This window comes from Typopeltis vanoorti, chromosome 9 (genome assembly GCF_054136105.1).
Source record: "Typopeltis vanoorti isolate ZY-2024b chromosome 9, IOZ_Tvanoo_1.0, whole genome shotgun sequence".
Taxonomy (NCBI): Eukaryota; Metazoa; Arthropoda; class Arachnida; order Uropygi; family Thelyphonidae; genus Typopeltis; species Typopeltis vanoorti.
In genome coordinates, this window is record NC_143557.1 from 70,544,097 (window position 1) to 70,567,554 (window position 23,458).

Consider the following 23,458-nt stretch of genomic DNA (forward strand, 5'->3'; position numbering starts at 1 on the left):
TAGCGGGACATCTACGCAAACAACAACAAATTCTGGTTTGCAGTCACTGGACTAGACATAAGACAAGGTAACTAAACTGAAAATATGTTCAGATCCTCTAAAAACAGAGGATCTGAAGATATCTTAATTGAACCTGTAGTTTCTACTGGAGGATGTTAATTAGATATGTGTTGAATTTGTTAGCACATAAGTAAAAGAAACAATATAAACCTTAACTAAACAAGTAAAATCAGATAAGTAACCAGTAAATGGTTACTTATCTGATTTTAATCCATTGTTAATATTATTAAGCCAAAAGGAACTAATTGTTGTTCCAGTTATGTCTTACAAGTTTACAGTGCATTTTTGGTTTTTAAAAATTTTTAAATAGGTTAAAATATCACTTTCTATACCAATCATTCAATTAAGCACTCCCCACAAAAGTTTAAATTCAGGAAAGTTTTTGTTTTCCTTTCAATAAACAAAATACGGTGAATCTGCAGAACTTCATTTACTAGAAGTGTTAGATTTGAGCATTAAAATTTAGTTCTTTTCAGCATAAAACAACTTACTTCCATAATGAAAAACTGCATATGTAAAGGCAAGGAAAGAGTTGATATTAAGACAAGCTTTCATATGAATATAAAGTCCTTCTGAAGCTGGAACAACTATCTCCTGAAAGCTTGATTGTCGCTTAGACCATTCCACAGTCCTCAAAGGCAGCGATTTTGAAGTCAGTCCACTGTGAATTGTTATCGTACTATTTTGTTCTGAAGAAAAGAAAGGAATTTTATAGGTATCAAAGAAGAGCAAGCATGGTATACACTAAATGACAAGCAAGTAAACAATCTTGTCATATTTTGAAAATACAAGACTTGAAACTAATTTTTTCTACATGAAGAAATAATGAGAAGAAATCCCAATGTTATCAAGGTTTGAAGCATGACCAAAGCAAGACAGACCACTATAATATAGTGGTCTGGCTTGCTTTGATCATGCTTCAAACCCCCCCCCCCCCCCAGGTTAGGTTGTCTGGTATTACACCCAAAGCAACTAAGGCCCTGTGTATATGTCTGTTAATTATGCATTCTTTGAATAGTTTGTTTCTATGAGTGAAAAACCTGAGTTTTCAAAAGAAGAAACCATGCCAGCTCCATGAGACTAGCCAACTCACCTTCTGCGGAAAAACTTTTATAAAAAAAAGTTATCATAGATGGGATTTGAATCCAGGCTTTTCCAATCAAAAGACATCATTATTACCATTATGTAATTTTGCAGGATGAAACACCCAAGTTTCTTGGAGGAGAAGTCTTGCCACCCTCCATATGTGACTAGCTAGCTTGTCTTCAACTGACAAGGTGAATGACATTAAGATTAACACCCATAATACTATACTAATTTACTCATCACTTAATGCAGTAAGATTAGACATAAGTGAGGAGAGAAAGAGTAAAAAGGAAAGGGGGAAGTGCTATTGATGATAGAGAAAGAGTTATGTCCATACAAAGTAGAGATGCAAGAGGAAATAGTGGTAGTGGTTTTGAGGCAGTATGGTGTGAGATAGAGGTGAACAGAAAGAAATACTTAGATGTTGTTAGAGACCTAGTAATGTGGATGGTAGTGACCATGAAATGTATAATCACATTATTCAAGCAAATAAAAGGTTATCATTATGGGTGATTTTAATTATGGCAACATAGACTGCCTATACGATCAACACCCAAAACATGCCGGCTCAGATGTTGCCCAGATGAACAACGTCTGCAGTACCAATAGAGAGATCAGGGTTGGATCAAAAAGTGGGATGCCAAAAGGAAACAAACTGAAACTAACAGAACTACTATCAGTAGGAACATGGAATGTACAGACACTTTGGATGTCAGGAAAGCTAGAACTACTTTGCGAGGAAATGAAGAGATATCGGTGTGATATACTATGACTGGCAGAGATGCGATGGACATCATCAGGAGAGATAAATGGTTGCAAAGTCATATGGTCAGGGCATGACACCAAGCACGAAGCAGGAGTTGGCTTCCTTCTCAACAGAAGAGCTACAGAGGCACTGTTAGGCTACAAACCAGTCAATGAATGAATCATAGTAGCAAGATTTCAAACAAAACCACATTTAATATATTAATAGTCCAGATATATGCACCCACATCTGACAGCACAGATCAGGATATTGACTTATTTTACAAAGATCTAACAGAGACAATAGAAACAATACCAAAGCAAGATGTACTAATTATTGAAGGAGATTGGAATGCCAAAGTCAGAATACATAATGATGGTTGGGAAAGAGTCATGGAAAAATATGGTTTTGAAGAAAGAAATGAATGAGGTGAAAAATGTCAGAATTTGCTGTGGACCACAAGATGATGATCTGTAACACAAGATTCCAACAAAAGGACTGTAGAAAATGGGGCAATCAAATTATGGGAAAACCAAGAAGATGACCAATATGATTAAAAGATGGATAACATCAGTACAGCAGTGTCGAACTTTTCAAGGAGCAGATATAGACTCAGATCATAGTTTAGTGATTGCAAACATCAAGTTGAAATTAAAAAGAAAATATAAACTCCATCAGAAACAAAGAGATATGCAAGAATTAGTGAAGGAGAAATAGGAAGAAGGTACAGAACAGTTAGAAGAGAAACTTAAGTGTTGAAAAGAAAAAATTCAAATCTAAGAGTGAAAGGAGTAATGAAGGCGATAGAAGACGTAGTTAAAGAAACAGTATCAGAAGAAGAGAAGATCAAGAAGAAGTAGATTAAACAAGAAACACTGAAGTTAATACAGGAAAAAAAATGTTGAAGATAAGGGAATACATCAGAACAAACAGAGGAGCAATATAGAAGAAAGTGTAATGAGGTGAAAAAAGCAGTCAGAATGGATTAGATGAGACGAAATGGTTAGAAGCCCAATGCAATAATATAGAATAGCACTATGGAGACCATAAAACTAGGAAGGTGTACAAAACGATTAGAACCATTAATAGAAGGTGGCAACCAAAACAGAACCACAATTAAAGATGAAAAAGGCAAAGTATTGATGAATAAAGATAAAATTGTACAGTGGCGGACAAGATACTATAGTGAGTTATATGAAGAAAAACTAGATTTAGATAGTGTTGGGAAACTGACTGAAGATAAGAAAATAGAAAGCAGATATCACCACCAGGTAATGAGTATGATATGGACATTTTAAGAGGAGACGTAGAAAAAGCAATAGAACGGCTAAAACACAACAAGAGTCCTGGTAATGATAACATCACAGGAGAAATGATTAAATATGGTGGCAAAAGTATGGTTACAGAAATGCACTAACTATGTAATATGGTATGGAAAGAAGGGAAAATGCCAGAGGAGTGGGTGAAATCGATATTAATGACATTATACAAGAAAGGAAATGAGCTAGAATGTAAAAATTATAAAACAATTGTCATGACAAGTCATCTTGGTAAGGTGATAATGATATTGACAGAAAGATTGAGAACACAATTGGAAGCATACCTTGCAGACGAGCAAGCAAGATTTAGGAAAGATAGAACTAGAATTCAACAGATTTTGACAATGCGATTAAATAGCAGGAGAAAGCTAGGAGAAAAAACAAAAACCATATATGCTTGCTTTGTTGATTTTCAGAAGGCATTTGACGGTATTGACCAGAAAGTGACATTAGCAGTGCTAGAATCCTATGGAATTGACAGAAACTAATAGCTATATTAAAAGATGTTTATAAGAATGCAGTTGCAGCAGTTAGAATAGGTGATAATTGGAAATGGTTTAAAACAAGCAGAGGTACTAGACAGGAGGACCCAACATCGCCAAGCATTTTCATCACACATTTAGAAAGAGCAATGGATAAAATGAAGGAAAATGCAAAAGGAATATCAGTGTATGGGATGAGAATTAATCTGAGATTTGCAGATGACATAGTTATTATTGAAGAAGATGAAAGAGAACTACAAAAAACATTGAAACCGTTAAATGAGGAGGGGAAAAGATTCGGACTTATGAACTTGGAAAAACAAAGACAATGGTATTTGATGAGAAGAACATGAAACAAGAGATAAAAGTGGATGGAATTGATATAGAAAATATAGAACAATTCATATATTTAGGAAGTAAAATGACATGATTTGGACTGTAAAAAAGAAAGATCAGTATTGCAAAGGGAAGAACAAATCTGAAGGCCATGGATAACATCTGGAAAAGCAAAGTGATCAGCTTGCAAACAAAACTAAGAATACTGGAAACATATCTTTAGCGGTATACTGTATGGATCTGAAATGTGGGTAATAAATAAGGAATCAAGAAAAAGAATTTTAGCATTTGAAAGAACTTGTTACAGGAAGATTTTAAGAATAAGATGGGTACAGAAATTCATGAATGAAGAGCTCTATCGGAAGATACAACCAAAGGAGAATCTAATGCAGAAGATTATAAAACGGAAGACACAATTATTTGAACACATCTGCAGAATGAGTGAGGACAGGAAGATAAAGACATTCATGTGCGTGAATAGGCTTATGTGTTCGTCACACATGTTAAATTGGATTTACACAGTATTGATGCAAACACACATTGATAAGAAAATAACTATTTATTAACTTAAAAGCTAATATTTCTCTGGTATTATATCCAGCATCTTCAGAGCACACAAAGTTTGTCACAAATGCGAGACAACCCCAATTCGGCATAACAGTGGGGGATAGTATAAGTAATTGCAGCGTGAAAAAAACAGTAGTCCAAAATTTTGAAAAAAATATAGTAGGTCAAATAGTAGTCCTTGAAAGGTTTGAAAAATAGTAGTCCAAAGTTCTGAAAAAATTAAAATAAATAAATATTAATTTGGTCTTAGGATGACTGTCTCCCAAATCTTTGGTAGATTTATACAGCCATACTTGTTAAGGTTTGGAGTATGTTTTAAGGCTTCTGTTGATTCCAGGAACAACCTCTCTGACTTGTAGAAGCTTCTGTGCAGTACTTTTGTTTTTTTCCAATTGATCCTGTGTGCTGTGTATCCAAAGCATGGTCTGCCAGACCAGACTTGCTATAGCGAAAGTGCCGGATATATTTTGTGTTCACTGAGGCAGATGTCCACAGTTCTTCCTGTCTGTCCGTAGTAGGCTTGATGACAAGAACAGGGCACTTCAATCCCAGAAATCCCCCCCCCCCCCCGCTATCTACTACAGAAGACTACAACAAAACTATCACCATCTCTTACATTAAAGGCACATCTGAAAAGATATCTAGGGTGCTTAACACGCACCAACTGCGCACCGTATTTAAACCTTATGTGAAATTGGCAACTCATCCATTCACCTAAGGACAGATTCACTCCTTTATCACACCCAGGAGTCTATGAAGTGCCCTGTTCTTGTCATCGAGCCTACCACGGACAGACAGGAAGAACTGTGGACATCCCCCTCATTGAACACAAAAAATAATTTTTTTGTGTTCTTTCGCTATGGCAAGTCGGGTCTGGCAGACCATGCTTTGGATACCCCAGCACACAGGATCAATTGGAAAAAACAAAAGTACTGCACAGAAGCTTCTACAACAAGTCAGAGAGGTTGTTCCAAGATTCAACAGAAGCCTTAAAACATTCTCCAAACCTTAACAAGTATGGCTGTATAAATCTACCAAAGATTTGGGAGACAGTCATCCTAAGACCAAATTAATATTCATTTATTTTAATTATTTTTATTTATTTTTTTTCAAAACTTTGGACTACTGTTTTTTTTTTTTTTTTTTTTTTTTTTTTTTTTTTTTTTTTTAAACTTAGATGGCACCGTATTAGGACTTTAGTCTTGTGATGCATGCTGCAATTACTTATACTAGCCTATTACACCAATTTGTGGTAGTCTCGCATTTGTAACAAACTTTGTGTGCTCTGAAGATGCTGGATATAATACCAGCGAAATATTAGCTTTTAAGTTAATAAATAGTTATTTTCTTATCAATCTGTATTCGCATAAATACCATTTAAATCCAATTCAAAAACATTCATGTTTGGTATTATGGACGGTGTAAACAGAAAAGGTAGACCATACAGAGAATGGATAGATGACAAAGGACTGGTGTTGAATGGGTGTACAGATACTGCGACACTGTGCAAAGAAAGGTGGAAGAAGATAGTGAAGGAGGCATCTGATACCAATGGTTTGTGATGATGATGAATATAGACTGGGATGATGAGATAGCAACTAGAAGTAAAGAAAAATGAGTTTCTCGAGTTTTTGAGGGTCAACTATCTCAACAGTATGTAACAGAGGCCACACGAGGATTGAGGGTGTTGGATTTGATTATCTCATCACAGGATGTAATTATAAATGAGGTGTCAAATCATTCTTCAGTTGGTGAGAGTGACGAAGTGATTACCAGGGTGGTAGCCAGCAGTGTAAGGACATTTGTGAGAAAATGGCATATGTAGAACTACAAGGCTGGTAATTATGAAGAGCTCAGGAGACAGCTTGCAGGTGTAGCATGGAATGAGTAGTTAGCTGGAAAAGAGATCAATACAGCTTGAGAGATACTTAAGAACTATCTAGTAGAAGCAATATCTAAATGTATTCCAAGGATCAGAAGGTTAAAATAAGGTGTGGTGTGAAATTGACGAATGAAGAGATAAAGCGTGTGATACAGAGGAAAAAGGCATTATGGAGGCAGCAGAAGAGAAATAGTAATAACCAATTCCATGAGGATTACAATGACCTGGCAAGTCTGCTTACTTGGGAAAAAGGATTAAAACCAAGTTTATAAAATTGATTGGTATCTTTAATATATATACATATACACAATTAAATAAAATAAAGTTAAGAATAATAGAAAGGGGGATGGTAAATTCCTTTATGTTTTAAATGCCGGGTACGAAACTCAGATCGAAATCCATCGACATCCATAGAGTTTCATGCTGAAAAACTATCGGCAGGCCCAAGTGTAAATGATCACTTTGGTAGTACCACACCAGGGCAACTCCGAGCAAAGGTGGAGCAAGCTCCCTCACTAACTTTAATATTCTCTCATAATGTAAAAGCCAGCTCCTAAGAGATGTATATATACTGTTTTTACATTATGAGAAGAGGTCACTTAAGAACTATCCAGACCAGTTTCAACCTTTTTTGAGGTCTCATCAGTGAGTAGGTAGACCTGGAATATCAAGGTTTTGAGTGAACATGAACTTACATACCTCTACTATCGAATTGCCAAAGTGGTGTACTCCTATATTTAATGTAAATTACAAATTTAAAAAGCCGAAAGGCTATTTTACCGGCGAAATTGTTAATAGAAAGGGGGATGGTAAATCCCTTTATGTTTTAAAAGCCGGGTACGAAACTCGAAAAAAGGTTGAAACCGGTCTGGGTAGTGACCTCTTCTCATAATGTAAAAACAATATATATACATCTCTTAGGAGCTGGCTTTTACATTATGAGAGAATATTAAAGTTAGTGAGGGAGCTTGCTCCACCTTTGCTTGGAGTTGCCCTGGTGTGGTACTACCCAAGTGATCATTTACACTTGGGCCTGCCGATAGTTTTTCGGCATGAAACTATGGATGTTGATGGATTTCGATCCGAGTTTCGTACCCGGCTTTTAAAACATAAAGGGATTTACCATCCCCCTTTCTATTAACAATTTCACCAGTAAAATAGCCTTTTTGGCTTTTTAAATAAAGTTAAGAATCTTATTTTGGATAAACAGGAAGATTTGCTTTTATTTGGCTAGAAAGACACGTCTTATATTCAATACCTTGAGCCAGAACAGCCTGGACTTGTGCTATCAGCACTAGACATAAGAGTTAATTGGAATACAACAAGCGTTCTTCACAAAAGTCGGTTCCTCATGGAATGGCTTTATAAAGAAACACATATAGAAGAGTGAAGTAAAGTTCTAACTTAAACAGATCCAATGGTTTACGTCTATCCCCTTTGTGAGAGATAATACTTTTTAAATCAGCTAATCTTTCCTAACTCTATTTTATTTAATTTTGTGTGTTTATTATATGACTTTTGTGGTGTCTTTTGGAATTGTCAGTTATTGTTCGATTAGTTTTTTAAATGTATTAAAGATGCTACTTAATAATATTTTACATGAGTTTATTCCGGTATTTATTTAAGTATCCCTGCTCACTGTATTTCCTGTTGTGAGGGATGAAAAACCCTAATTTCCAAGAGCTCCACCTCTGTATGAGGATGGCTAACTCACCATTTGATTGAAAAGATCTGATAAAGTTTCCTCAAGTCATAGACAGGATCCAAACTGGGCCTTTCCAACCAAAGGACTCATCTATGCCAACTGAGCTATGGAAGCTCTCCTAAAGGCTTTTGTTATTACAAATTGTTACCCATATATGAATTTTATTCAAATACATTCTACAATATTTTATGAAGAATTTGCAGCAGAGATTTCATTTCCAGCTTAACAGGTCAACTTTTTCCAACCCCATAAATTACATAATCATTGTTAATAACATAGACCTATGTTAATAAGATAATTACTTTTACCTACCCATATTGGAAAAGTGAACAAGAGAGAAAGATAAATTGCCCCTTAGAAGGAAATGAGATGGACGAATTAACCAGATACAATCAAAATACTGTGGTCCATTTTTATTGGACATCCAAACGGTACCTCCACTATCCTCTAGACTTCCACCACAATCTGTAATATAGAGAACAATCATAAGAAATATAGTTGAATTTAAATAAGAATTAAAATTATGGGATAAAAATAAGGACAAAATCAGATAAACTTAGAACCTACCTGTTGATGGTCTGTTAATCCATTCTGATGCAGAATCTGCAAGAGGAGAGGCGACAGACATTATATGAAATCAAGTGATTATGTACGTTAATGTATTAATTGAGGAATAAAATTTTAATTTAAGAGTTCTTATAACGATCCTAACAAGCAGTCAGAACTTTTTAATACATACATCACATGACGTGTGAGCAGATGGTCAAGAAGAAAGAAGGAACCTGTTAATGTTTTATGAACAAATGGAGACATGATGAAAACTGTTATAAAGTATGGAAGTAGAAGATGGAAGACAAGAAGTTCGTTTGGAGTTGGCAGCAGCATTCTTAAATAGTTGCCTAGAATACATGGTGACAAACATGACTAAGTATTTTGCATATATGCTTAGTAAGTGAAGGATGTTGACCAGCACCAGCAAATATTTATGTGTTCATGGGCTTGAGGGAAAGTAAAGAAATTGTGTCAGTGAGTTCAGAGGGAAGTGCCATTAAAATGTCTGTAAAAGAAGCATAAGGCTAGAACAGTAATGTCTATGAGATGGTGTCTGGAGTGAGTCTGAAAGGTCACTGATTAACAGGATGGCTCTCTTTAGGCAGCACTGAGTATTTCTTAGAGAATCCTTTTTTTTTTTCCCATAGTTATGCAGCATTCATTTTCAAAAAATATGGAAACAACTATCATGTTATAGTAAAACTTTAGTTTATATTAAACTAAAATTTCCCCTTCATATCAAGGTCATCATATGAAGTATACACATATCTACAAAAAAAAAAACCTATGGTACAATCTACATATGCTAAAGTCACACTAATGTGGTCACCTATTAACACTATTGATACACCAAATAATTCAGATGTAGCATGTTTCTTTGTATATATGTGTATACTCCGTATTATAACCTTGATAAATTTGGAAACTCAGGTGATTATTTTGTTTTAAATTAAATTGAAGTTTTACTTCCATAACTTTTTTACAATTAATATTTTTAGACCAGTTTTGGTGCAGTCTATCAAAAGACTTTGCAAAATCCAAGTACACCACTGCATATTCATCTCTCCTGTCCAAGGTATTTGTCACCTTGTTATAATACATGAATTAGTGAAACATGATCTCTCTTTAAGAAATCCATGCTGATAATGACAATACTGCTGTTATCAACACATTTCTGTATCCTACTTCTCACCAATCTCTCTACCACCTTCATTGCAACTCCAGATATACAAATTGGCCTATAATTTGAAGCTACAGCCTTGCAGTGGAACAATTTTATCTTCCTTCCACTCCCTTGGAACCTGTGCTGTTGCAGGACTCTTATTAACAGGCATGCCCAATGTTACTATCAATTCCCTGAAACATACCCTTAGGATGCCTGGTGATATGTCACCAAATCCTATTGCCTTATTGATAAAGTTTATTTATTTCCTCAAATACCTCCTCACTCACAATTAAGCTATCTTCTCCTATGTCCTCTACACTTAAGTTCCTCGTGATTCCATCCAATGGGATAATAATAAATTATTATTATTATTACCCCAAGACCTCATGGAGTCAAAGACTCATCTGGGAGGTCTTTTTATCACACACAGCTCATCATACCATGTCTTAAACACACTCAAACTCCTTGCACACACCACATTCTCAGGCAAGGTATTCCAATCATTTACAACTCTGCACGAAAAAAACCTGCTTCTCGCTCCCCTACTCACACCTTCTTTATACAGTTTCCAGGGATGACCTCTGGTTCTCCCCTGATCTCCCACTTTTTTCTGTAGAACTTCTCCAGCATTGATCCTATAACAACCCCTCACTAACTTGTAGGTCTCTATCATATTATCCCCCTCCCCCACTCTTCCTCCTGTCCACCAGACTCTGCAAATTACATCTTCTCAATCTCCTCATACTCTTAGAAACTACCTTAGTCAGTCACCTTGGACCCTTTCCAACATCTCTTCATCCTTCTGAAAACCAGGTGAGCAAAAATTGATCACTGAATATCTCTATGACTTCTGCAACAGTTACCATTCTACCACTTTCATGCATTAACATCAGTACCATGATCATTCTACCTTCTACTTGCCACATATCTAAAAAACTGCAGGGTTTTTCTTTACCTGATATGCTAATTTCTGCTCACACTGCACTTTTGTTTTCCTTACTAACTTAGTCACTCTCCTGGCTTGTTCTTTATACTCTTCATTCATGTAACTAATGATTACAATTATTCATCTTGTACTTCCTCCAAAGTAACTTCTTTTTCCAGATTTCATGCTGGAAAAAGAAGTTACTTTCATCCATTTTACACCTATCTTATTCAGCCTTTTGGCCTTCAGAATACATTCACATATCGATGCTGTTATGTATTTCTTTGTCAGTTCCCAAGCAGTATTTGTTTCCTTACTGCTCAACTCCTCGTTACATGTTATAGCTCCAAGCTGTCTCCTTATAATTCCATATATATCCTTTCCTCACAAAAGTCTACACATGGCTAGCCATAACCCAGGTGATCACTTTCACCAATTAGAGGAAAGTGTGAAATTCTCTCTCACAATTACATCCTCTGTTGTAATCAGTGTCGTGATCAGATTTAGAACTCTCGATCCTTGCGTGCCTTCCTTCACATGCTACCTAAGATAGTTATCTCTCAAGAACTCAAGAAATTCATTTTCCTTATTCCCAAATGATATCTCTTCATTCCAGTCTATACCACCATTAAAATCACCCATAAAAATTACCCTTTCTTTATTCACTAATCCAAGTTGTTTATACATTTCTTCATCACATTCCTGGGCTTATAGCAACATCCAATTAAATATGTCATACTGTCAACTTCCACATTACATCACACTACCTCATAACCATTGCCACTATTTCCCTCTTTCATGTCTACCTTATGTGGACATAATTCCCCTGCTTTCATCACCCCATCTCCCTTCTATTAAAATTGTGTTTTATTCACCCTTAGTTAAAGGTCATCTGAAAAGTTGTACAGGAACTGTCAACACATAATAGAATCTATGCACAATTTATGATGTAACATCAGTTACAAGTAACCTGCATTGTATATTATATTTTTTGCATCTATTACTTCAGTGATACTGAAAGAAGACTTTACATGCTACAAAATAGTGTTATCAATGGGGGTCTAAGCCCCCAGCTCACTGACAGCTCTTAGTAACTTATTGAGTAACAACTATCTTGAAACAGTATGACAAAGTATGCATTTACTGCTGACTATTCCTATTTTCAACACTGTTGAAAATAGGAATAGTCAGCAGTAAAATAGAAAAAGAAATATATCAACAGAAAAAGAGGTGGTGCCAGCAGAGGAATTACAGAAATACTCTGTTGACCCAATTAAGATTACTGAGCAAACTCCAGGTCCTTTTAGATAAAAACTAAATAGCTAATTCAGGAAACAGTAGTTATATTTAACATGAGAAAATCTTGAAAGGAAAGCATTCAAGTAACATGGTGTGGAGAAATTTCAAAATAGAAAACTGGACAAAACTTTTTGCTTATGCATCCAATGAAGCTTTCAGTATTTTGTACTGAAGTAAAAAATGATTAAGTCATCATAATGATCAGATGATGAAAAAGAAATGGGAATCTTGTCAGGAACCCAAACAGTAGAGGAGAAAATTAATCACAGACTTACAGAAATGTTATAGAAAAGTTTGGAAAAAAGTGGCAAAGTTAACGATAGGTAAGGTAAGCATCATTACCTACTAGACTTCTGTTCTGGACAAGGAACAATTATTTCTAACATTAGATACTGCATAAACTGTGAAAAGTACACATGGAATAAAAAAGTCAGTCTTAATCGTTATGTCGATACATATCTTCTGACGGCCCCTGAAAAACCTACAGGAGATTTGTAACATGACATGTCCATCAAGTAATTCACATAACTATGAAATTTGATTTTTTTAGCTTTTCATTTTTACCTTGAAAGTTATTCATTGTACTATTCATTTTTAGAAAATTATGGAGTTGCAAACTGAAATATATAAATATTACTGGTAGAAAGAGCAAAATAACTAAATTTTAAAGAATCAGTGCTAAAATCTGACAAAAGTACTCATATGTAATTCAAGTAATCAAAAGTTATCTGCAAAAATAGACAAGAACCAGTCAAATCAGCTTAGTATAGTTTGATAAATTACAACTGAAGTTATTAAGGTGCTGAGGCTAGTGTATTAAGTCTTAAGTGCATATCCTCTAGCTTGTTTGCCCGTTCTGCAGGATAAAAAAAAAGTTAACCACCCATCTTGTACTGAAAAGTACTATAAAAGTTCATTTCCAAAATTAGATTTAAACATCTTTTCAAATGAAAAACAAACATCACATTATCAGCACTACAGAGATACTAATGAATCAACGTATTATAGAGAAAAATGTAAGAAAGCTAAGAAGTGGCTCAACAAAATCACGGAAGCCAGTTCAGAAATGAAGAGAACCACTAAAGGTAATCAACGATAACAAAGATATCAAGATAAGGATATTCTAGATGGCTGAAGTAATTATTTTTTTAAGGATTATTTAACCAGTGGTAAAAAGCATTTAGTCTGGAAGGCATGTAGCTAGAATACCTTTCAATATACTGAAGCACAACCTGAAATATAGAAAGGAAGATATCAACCTAAAATGCTCCAATATGAACTGCCGTTTAAGTTTAATAATTGCCATGCTATACAGTTCAGCAAGCTTATCTGAGATGACTGGAGTTGATCTCTCAATTTACGCCAATTTAAAGCAATTAAGGCAATGATTGGGGATCATTGTAAATGTCTGGCAGCATTCTTGTACAGTGGGACAGTTCATTATCACAACTGAACTTTTGTTTTGGTACATTCTGTAGACAATCACTTTTTTGTCTAATTTTGCCATGGTCCGAATGAAACTACTACAAATTTTACATTCTTAAATATCCAATTTTATTAATCATTTTGGCAATAAAATTGGAATTGGGAGAGGGGGAGGAGGAAGGTGAATTTTTTTTTTTTTTTTTTTTATTAAGCATCAAATTAAAACTAGGATTAGTTTAACAAAGATTACTGCACTTCACCATACTCATATGGTCACAAGTATCATAAGCAGGCTCTTGCAATAAATTGAAATTGTTAAACGTGAATCTGTAAAAATTTCTGTTGTCTTTCTCATCAGCAAGCATTTGATTGGGGCAAGGAAGTTTGTGTCATGATGACCTGGAGAGCTACAGTGGCAGGAACTTAAGTATACTAAGTACAAACTCAAGATAGATTGGATCATTATGAGAGAAAAGATTCAACCCTCAAGCATGAAACCAAGAAATATCTGCTTGATCATTGCTAGGAATAACAAGGGTCACGTGTGTGGCCAAGGCAGAGGGACAGTCATGGGATATATGCTACAATCTCCAAACTCAGTATGCAAAGTAAGAAAACAAAAATAAATGGCCTAAAATACCAAGGCAATCTTTGAAAATTTGTCAACCTTATGAGAACACTGATAACAGACAGACTGTTAGAGCTGAAGGTAGAGAAAGTAGTGAAATGAAACATCCTAGACCTCACAGAAATAAGGAGAATCTTAGAGCAGAGAGCTGACAGAGTGGAAACTTGTTTTATCATAGTGAACAAACCAGGGATCAATAATATGGACTGGAATTCTTGATCAAAACAAAAATGAAAACCAAACATAAGAGAACTGAAGGAATACTCTGAACATGTAGCTTCTTTAAAAATTAAAAACCCTAAAGTATAATAATAACCATAGCCCAGGCTATGCACCAGCAAGCTCTCAGCAACATAGAAGTTGACAACTTCAACACAGATACCAACAAATGAAGGCCATCACACTAAGTGGTTATGGGGGAGCCTTCAACTTCCATACCAGACAAAATGCATCCCTTTGAGGAGGCAACTGATGGAACAGTATGGTTTCAGATCTTAAAACCTTAGAGGAAAAGAGATTAATTAGATTTGCACTAAGTAAATCCTAGGCAGTGACAAATTTCATCTCAGAGAAAAAGCTTTCAAGATCACAGAATGGTACTTACTAAACATTTTAAAGACAAAAGGACTTGTACAGGAAGGATGGTTTGCATCTGAATGGATTTGGTGTTCAGTCTGGAAAAGTTCATTAACCTGACATCTAAACCCATGTGCTACAACTTAAATATCAGCTTATGCAGTACTCTGTCAAATGCTCCCTCTGACTTCTATCTCTTCCCAAAACTAAAACTCTTCCTCGTGGATCAGCATTTTTCTTCGAATAAGAGATGATTGCAGCTGTAGAGTGGTATTTTGCAGATCATACTGAGAACCACTACAGGAATGGGATTAAGGTGCTGGAGCATCGCTGGAATAAATGTATTAGTCTTAAGGGAGATTATGTTGAAAAATATAAAATAATTTTGAAATTATAAATTTGTTTTTTCATTGTTAGGGTGGTCTTAAAAGTTCTCAACCTAACAAGGAGAACTAGGAGCAACCCCCTAGAAAGGGAGCAGGTGTGTAGTTAGCATAGTTGTCAGGACTAGATTTTCTGCTTGAAAAATAGTGAATGTGTGAAATAGGCTGCCAGAGTCTGTTCTGGGTGCCATGACTGTGAATGAGCTCAAAGCAAATGTGTGATAGGTACTGTGTGAATGTTGGACAGTGCATAGCATGATGTTTAGAGCCTTCCACAAAAGTCTAAAGACTCCATGTAGTAGCCCATAATAATAAATAGCTGAAGTATGTTATATACTACTTCAAAATGCAGAAACTATCCCAAAAGCAGAGATAATAAATTATTTTAACTTTAACACAGAATCATACATTAGTTAGATACATCATTCCTGCTTTAACAAAAACTGAAATATGAAGAAATAAAAAACAAAAAGAAAACAATGGTGGACACAGGAAGTTAAAGAGGCAATAAAGGAAAAGAAAAAAGCATATCAAAAGTTCCTGGCAAAATGCTGGGTACAGAAACAATGGCATTTATATGCTTTATACTAATGCCAGGAGTATCCGGAATAAGGGAGAGGAATTGGTGGCGCAGATAGCACCAGCCTGGCCAAAAATTATTGCGATCACTGAGACGTGGTTGACAGAAGGGGGTATAACAACAGGTATAGAAGTCGCTGGGTATAGCATTTTTCGTCAGGATAGGAGGGGAAAGCGTGGTGGTAGGGTACTGCTTATGATAAGTGATGACCTATGTCCTCTATGAGTGGAGAATTTGGAAGGAAGTGAGACAAATGATTTTGAGAGCGTATGGTGTGAAGTAGAGGTAGGCAAGACAGGATATTTAGTGGGGTGTTGCTACAGACCCAGAAGCACAGAGGATGGGGACCAGGAGATGTTTAGACAGCTAAGTTTGGCAAGTGCAAGAAGAATGATAGTTATGGGAGATTTTAACTTCAGTAGTATAAATTGGAGAGAGGAAGATGCATGTAGCAATAGGGGAATGGAATTTCTAGAATTCTTGAGGGACAAATGTCTTAGGCAACATGTAACAGAGGGAACAAGAGGTTCAAAAGTTTTGGATTTGGTTATAGCAACAGAAGAGTTGATAATAACTGAGTTGATGTCTCTCCCACCAGTTGGAGAGAGTGACCATATGGTGTTGACTTGGAAAATGAATAGACATGCAGGAGTATCAAAGAGATGGGAACTTATGTGGAATTATAAGGCAGGTGATTATAATAGTCTTAGATGTCAACTTCGGGAAGTTTCATGGAGGCAGGACTTGGAAAGCTGGGATATCACTAGTGCGTGGGAAATTGTGAAAGAATATTTGTTATCAGCAATGGTAAGTTGTATACCACGAGTGAAGAAGAGGATGCAATTTGGAGTAAAGTGGATGACAAAAAATATTAAACAGGAATCGCATGCGAAAAAGAGGCTATGGAAGAGATATAAGGAGACAGGTGAAGAGATGCATGAGGAATATAAGACACAGGCCAGAAGAGTGACTAGTGTGGTAAGGAAAGCGAAACTGGAATATGAGAGGAGATTGGCCATAAGATCCAAAGAAAATCCTAGGGAATTTTTTAGCTATGTGGCCAGTAGGAGGAGAAATGACTGTGGAAGAATGATATTGTGGGATAAAAATGGGAATAGAGTGACTGATGCAGAGGACATAGTGGAATTGTTCAATGAACACTTTATTGGAGTATTTCATCCTAGAGGAGTCAGTTTTAATGCTAGAGGGATAGGACTGGTTCGAGGTCTGGAGGTACAGGAGGAGAGTGTGTTTCAGATACTGAGTACTCTGGATGTCAGTAAAGCTGTGGGACTGGATGGTATTTCACCACGAGTTTTGAGAGAATGTGCTAGGGAATTGACAGTGCCTTTAACGTGGCTTTTCAATGAAAGTCTGGCTTTGGCAAAGGTGCCCAGGGAATGGAAGGAAGGTAAGATAGTGCCATTGCATAAGGGTGGTAACAGACTGGAGGTGTCTAATTATAAGCCAGTCTGTGTGTCATCAGTAGTTGTTAAGATCTTGGAGAAAGTAGTGAGGGACCGTATACAGCATTGGTCAGATGAGGGTAATGTTATCTGTGAGAATTAACGTGGATTTGTGAAAGGATGCTCTTGTTTTAGCAATATACTAGCCTTTTATAATAAAGTTTCAAGAACATTAGATGAGGGAAAGGCATATACTGCAATTTTCTTAGAATTGGCGAAGGTATTTGACAGGGTGCCACATGATAAGCTGATATTTAAGTTGCAGCACATGGGTCTGGATGTCAGATTGGTCAACTGGATTCAGGATTGGCTAACTGATAGGTATCAGAGAGTTGTGTATGGTGGAGCAGTTTCCAGGAGGCAGAGGGTTACAAGTGGGGTCCCACAGGGACCAGTACTAGGACCTATATTGTTTAACCTTTATATCAATGACATAGCCAGTGGATTGCAGGGGGATATTCAGTTGTTTGCAGATGATGCGAAGCTGGGAAGGATTATTAGTAATAGTGCAGATGTGGTAGCCCTGCAAGAGGATTTAAATAAGCTAGATAGATGGGCAAATGAATGGGGGTGTCAGTTTAATGCAGCAAAATGTAAGGTCTTGAGGTTTGGGAAACATCGATGGCATGCTGCATACTCTATGGGAGGAGTTATACTGGAGGAAGTAGGGGAGACAAGAGATCTGGGGTTGATGATTGATAGAAACCTGAAGTTTAGGGGACATATTGCAAAGGTGTGAAGGTAACACAGAGGATTGCTGCTATTATGAGAAGGACACTGACCTGCAGAGATAAGAGGGTTATCATTCCGTTGTATAAGTCTCTGATCAGACCACACTTTGACTATTGTTCTCAGATTTGGTCCCCAGGATTTGAAGGGGATAAATTAACTTTGGAAAGGATACAAAGACGGATGACAAAGATGGTTTCAGGACTGTACAAGGTTATGATGAAGAAGGAGAGGTGATATGATTGAGACTTTTAAACTGTTGAGAGGTGGGTACAGGGTTGACACTGGGGAGTTCTTTCGCTTGGTTGAACAGCGGGAAGGAGTGATGACAAGAGGCCATCCCTGGAAGTTACGAAAGGAAACTGTGAGCAAGAGGGTAAGGAGTGGTTTCTTTGTGTGGAGGGTGGTTGAGCCGTGGAATGCATTGCCTGATGGAGGAGTGGTGGGAGCGAGAACGGTCAGTGAGTTTAAAGAGTGGTATGATAGACTTTGTGTTTCTCAGGGGGGAGACCTCCCCTCGATGAGTCTTGACAGACTTTATGTCTTAGGAAGGACCTCCCTCGATGAGTCTTTTGACTCCTTGGAGGCCTGAATAATAATAATAAGTCAGCTTGTGTGCTTAGAGAATACAGAGACAAATATAAGAAAGCTAAACACTGTACAACTAGCTAAACAAAAGCCATGGGAAGAGTTTGGTAAGAACATAGAAAATAAATATCAAGAGGGGTGGCAAGATATTCTAGAGGTTGTTGAAGAAGTTCGGAAATGGAGGAAAGAGTGCTGTAAAAGGAATTAGAAATGATAAAGGTGATGTGAAAACTGGAGAAAAAGATATCCTTGAAGTATAGAGTAATTACTTCGAAAAATTGCTAAATGAAACAAGCAGTGATAGCAAAGTGATAAAAAAACACTCAGACATGCAGTCAGGAATATATATCCATACTTGAAGTAGAAAAAGCCATCAAAGGTCTGAAATGTAGAAAGACAGGAGTAGATCATATTTGACCACAAATGCTCAAGTATGGAGGTATAAGTCTTACAGTGGCTGCACTGCATAGTTCAGAAAGCCAGGACAGAGGGACAGATTCCAGATGGAGTAGAGCTGTCATAGTACCAATATGTAAAAATGGAAATAAAACTGAATGTAAGAATTACAGAAGTATTTCTTTACTGAGTGTTCCTGGTAAGATTTATGCAAGTATACTTGAGAAACAGTTGAGAAAAATTGTGGAAGAAAAGCTTGATGAAGAACAAGTTGGATTCAGGCCAAATAAAGGCTGTCAGGATCAGATTTTCACTTTACGAAAAATAGTTGAATAATTGTGGGAATATAACAAAGATCTGCATTTAAGTTTTGTAGATCTGCAAAAGGTATATGACAAGGTGCCAAGAACTCATAAAGGTGGACTAAGCTCTCATCACTTGTCTTAGTATCTCCCATAATGCAAAGCACATCTTGCAGACATGTATAATGCTATGCATTAAGGGAATTAAGGACGTGCTTTGCATTATGGGAGATACTAAGACAAGTGATGAGAGCTTACTCCACCTTTACCATGAGTTGCCTCAGTCCTGAAGATACTTCAGGCACAAACTTTGTTTGCTTACACTTGGATAAAGGATTAAACTAAACGTATCTCGAGTCTAGGTTCGTATCTAGAGGTCAAAATGGGATATGAAAAAAATTCATATGTTGAGGTACCAGTGTACTTTGTATAGTTGTTCTGTTTCTTGTTTTTTTCTTATTTACTTCCTTTCTCCTTTTTGCTAGTATTTCTATTTTAGAGACTATTAAGTACTAATGATGTGAAAAAATTTCACTTCCTCTGTAAATGTACAGCCCTCACTTGTGGAGCTAGTCTGATTAATGATATCATCAATTATAGATTTCCTATGCCATTCCAAATATATATATATTTTTTTTTTTTGGAAAAAAAAAGTATTGGTTATTTTAAAATGATCGAAAGTACAGAAGTCTAATAGTTCTTGGCCATTGTTATTCATACAAATTTCTCCATATTTTCCTAAGACATCTGAGACTGGATTATTTCACACTCTAGCATTAAGATCTCCTGCTATTGATATCTAGTCATTTTTATTACATTTATTTAACTCATTTTGTATTTTTTCATAACTGTTTGGAATCCAACCTTGCACAACATGGAATCAAAAAAGCAAAGTTACTACATAAATCCGTACATAAACATGAACGTTTATATAAAGAAAGTGCTGAAGCCTTACTTCATAGACCTAATCTTAATCAGAATGACTGTCTTCCTATTCCAAAAGTTTGGGATATTGTTATCCTCAGTTGTATTAAATAATTTATCTGTTATATTTTAATTTAATTTCAGCCCAGTAGTTTTAATCCACAAACAACAGTTTTAATCCATGAACACAACTGTATAGATAGAGCACTACTGTTTTTTTTTTAAATTCAATCCCTATTGTTCAATAATTGTATTGATGGTGTCTTATGATACATAAGCTGAAATATTTACATAATAAACAAGTTATTTACTGTGGCATATGTGTTATTCTATAGTTGAGAATGCTAAGTTTGTTCCCATAGTATTGTAACTAGATGGGAGAGATATTGGGATTGCATGAGAAGCATTTTTTAAAAAAATACTTAAAATTGATGCAATATTAGAATGTGTCTCTACAGTTAAAAGAATAAAGAGGGTAGGAGTGAAATGGATACAAAATCTTATTAATGATGAGATTCTTAAGAGAAAGATGTGGAAGAAATACCATGTGCATATGAATTATGTCAGTTATGAAAATTATAAGGTACAGGCCAGAGTAATTACAAGTATTATACAAAAAAGTTGTCATCATCATCAAATTCCTGATATATATCTCAAAGGGTGTATAGAACATGATAGTATACATGAAAAATTTACACCATTACTAACTTCTTATCTACAATTTTCCTCCAAATCAATAGGTTACCTGTCAAGACTCAAACATTATCAGATCTTATATTTCTATCTTCTAAGGCACTTTTTACTGTATCAATTTGCCTACATCTTCCTCTGGGTCTTTTTCCTGTCAACAATATGGGATATTACATCCCATATTGAGTTTCTTATTTGGCTAAGAAACAAAGAGTTTCATGCTGAATATAGAAACTATATCAAGTTTGGCGATTCCAAGCGTAAGCAAATACCTAGATAGTGCAGCAAATTTCACATTCTAATTTCACAACCTAAGTTCACATTATGGGTAAATATCAAGAATAATGATCGGAGCTTGCTCCACCCTTGCTATGAGTTGCCTCAGCTTGCACTACCTAAAGGGTCAGTTGCTGCACTATCCAGGTATTTGCTTATGCTTGGAATTGCCGAACTTTATATAGTTTCTATATTCGGCATGAAACTCTTCGAGTTTTTCTTTTAAGGTTACACGGTGACCAGCATTCATATTAATTAAATTAGGGAAACAAAATACACGCGTTAAAAAGATTATTTTACTGATTACACATAAAATAATAACTTTACGTTTCGACCCCTGTGTTGAGGTCATCTTCAGAAGGATACATTCAGAAGTATAAGAACAAGCTACATGCTGTTGCACACTACACAAGTAAATTACATCTACGTTGTTAACTAATCTTTTTTCTTAGCCTGCCCTCTAGTGGGAAAAAAAAACTACAATAAACTCTGCTAAAGTCCTCATGTACTAGGCTTCTTCTGGAATTACAGTTATATTACGATTATCTTCTGGATTTGTCCAGGTTGCTATTGAATGTTCAAGGGAAAAAAAAATAAATAAATAAAAAATAAAAAAAAACTACAATAAACTCTGCTAAAGTCCTCATGTACTAGGCTTCTTCTGGAATTATACAGTTATATTACGATTATCTTCTGGATTTGTCCAGGTTGCTATTGAATGTTCAAGGGAAAAAAACACACTTCACTGGGTCTTGTATTGAGATTTTTCTTTGTGGTTGCTATGAAGGTTGTAGATGGGTCCTCCACATTCTTGGGATTGTTAGACCATCATTTTTATTCAGATTCGGATCATGTTTGAGCATTTCACATGCTTCCTTGAATTTACGCTCAAACCAGGTTTTGGTGCGCTGTAGGGAATTGGTACCTTTCCAGTCAATTCTGTGGTATGTTTGGAGTGCATGGTCAGAAAGGCCGGTTTTTCCAAAATGGAGGTATTTTATGTGACGTTTGTGTTCATCCTTTCTGATTGGGATGGTTCGTCCTGTTTCCCCTATGTACGGTAAGTTACAAGTGCAATCTATTTTGTAAACCCCTGGGTGGGCTAAGTGTGGCAGGGGATCCTTGGAAGAATTGAGTAGGTGCCTTAATTTTGTCAGGGGTTTGAAGGTGGTTTTGATGTTGTATTTGTGTAGTGTTCTGTCTATTTTTTCTGAAATGCCTCTAACATATGGTATAGCAATAGCATTCTTGAAATCTTTTTTTTATTATTAGTGGTATCTTTGTGGAGGATCTTGTGAATGGTTTTTATACTGTATCCATTTTTTATAAAAGGTATGTTTGATGGTGGCTAAGGAATGTATCTAGTGCTTGGTGGCCGTGGGGCCAAATGGCAAAAATATCGTCGACGTATCTGAGCCAAATTTTGGGCTTTAGGCACGCCGATTCTAGAGCTCGTTGCTCAAAATCTTCCATATCAAAGTTCGCTATTGGGGGGGGGGAGTGGAGAGCCCATGGCGGTACCTTCTTTTTGAAGGTAAAAATTGTTTTGCCACACGAAATATCCAGAGCGGAGTACGTGGGCAAAGAGGGCTGTGATGTCGTGTGGAAATATGTTCTGTAAGAGTAGGATAGTATCATTATCAAACTTCAAACCCCCAAAAAAATTAAGGCACCTACTCAATTCTTCCAAGGATCCCCTGCCACACTTAGCCCACCCGGGGGTTTACAAAATAGATTGCACTTGTAACTTACCATACATAGGGGAAACAGGACGAACCATCCCAATCAGAAAGGATGAACACAAACGTCACATAAAATACCTCCATTTTGGAAAAACCGGCCTTTCTGACCATGCACTCCAAACATACCACAGAATTGAGACTGGAAAGGTACCAAGTCCCTACACCGCACCAAAACCTGGTTTGAGCGTAAATTCAAGGAAGCATGTGAAATGCTCAAACATGATCCGAATCTGAATAAAATGATGGTCTAACAATCCCAAGAATGTGGAGGACCCATCTACAACCTTCATAGCAACCACAAAGAAAAATCTCAATACAAGACCCAGTGAAGTGTCCCCCCTCCCCTTGAACATTCAATAGCAACCTGGACAAATCCAGAAGATAATCGTAATATAACTGTATAATTCCAGAAGAAGCCTGGTACATGAGGACTTTAGCAGAGTTCATTGTAGTTTTTTTTTTTTTTTTCCACTAGAGGGCAGGCTAAGAAAAAAGATTAGTTAACAACGTAGATGTAATTTACTTGTGTAGTGTGCAACAGCATGTAGCTTGTTCTTATACTTCTGAATGTATCCTTCTGAAGATGACCTCAATACAGGGGTCGAAACGTAAAGTTATTATTTTATGTGT

General features: G+C 36.2%; 1 protein-coding gene across 7 annotated transcripts in view; it reads right to left on the reverse strand.

Annotated features, from left to right (window-relative positions):
- LOC150103134 (uncharacterized) overlaps nucleotides 1-23,458 on the reverse strand; it is a 297,815-nt gene that overhangs the window by 87,584 nt on the left and 186,773 nt on the right. For all 7 annotated transcript variants that reach the window (XM_090397967.1, XM_090397972.1, XM_090397966.1 and 4 more), the window contains exons 9-11: nucleotides 8,750-8,785; nucleotides 8,495-8,647; nucleotides 552-749 (exon numbers count right to left, since the gene is read on the reverse strand). In XM_090397967.1, the coding sequence (XP_090254093.1) occupies nucleotides 552-749; nucleotides 8,495-8,647; nucleotides 8,750-8,785 (387 nt within the window). The remainder of the gene's footprint in view (nucleotides 1-551; nucleotides 750-8,494; nucleotides 8,648-8,749; nucleotides 8,786-23,458) is intronic.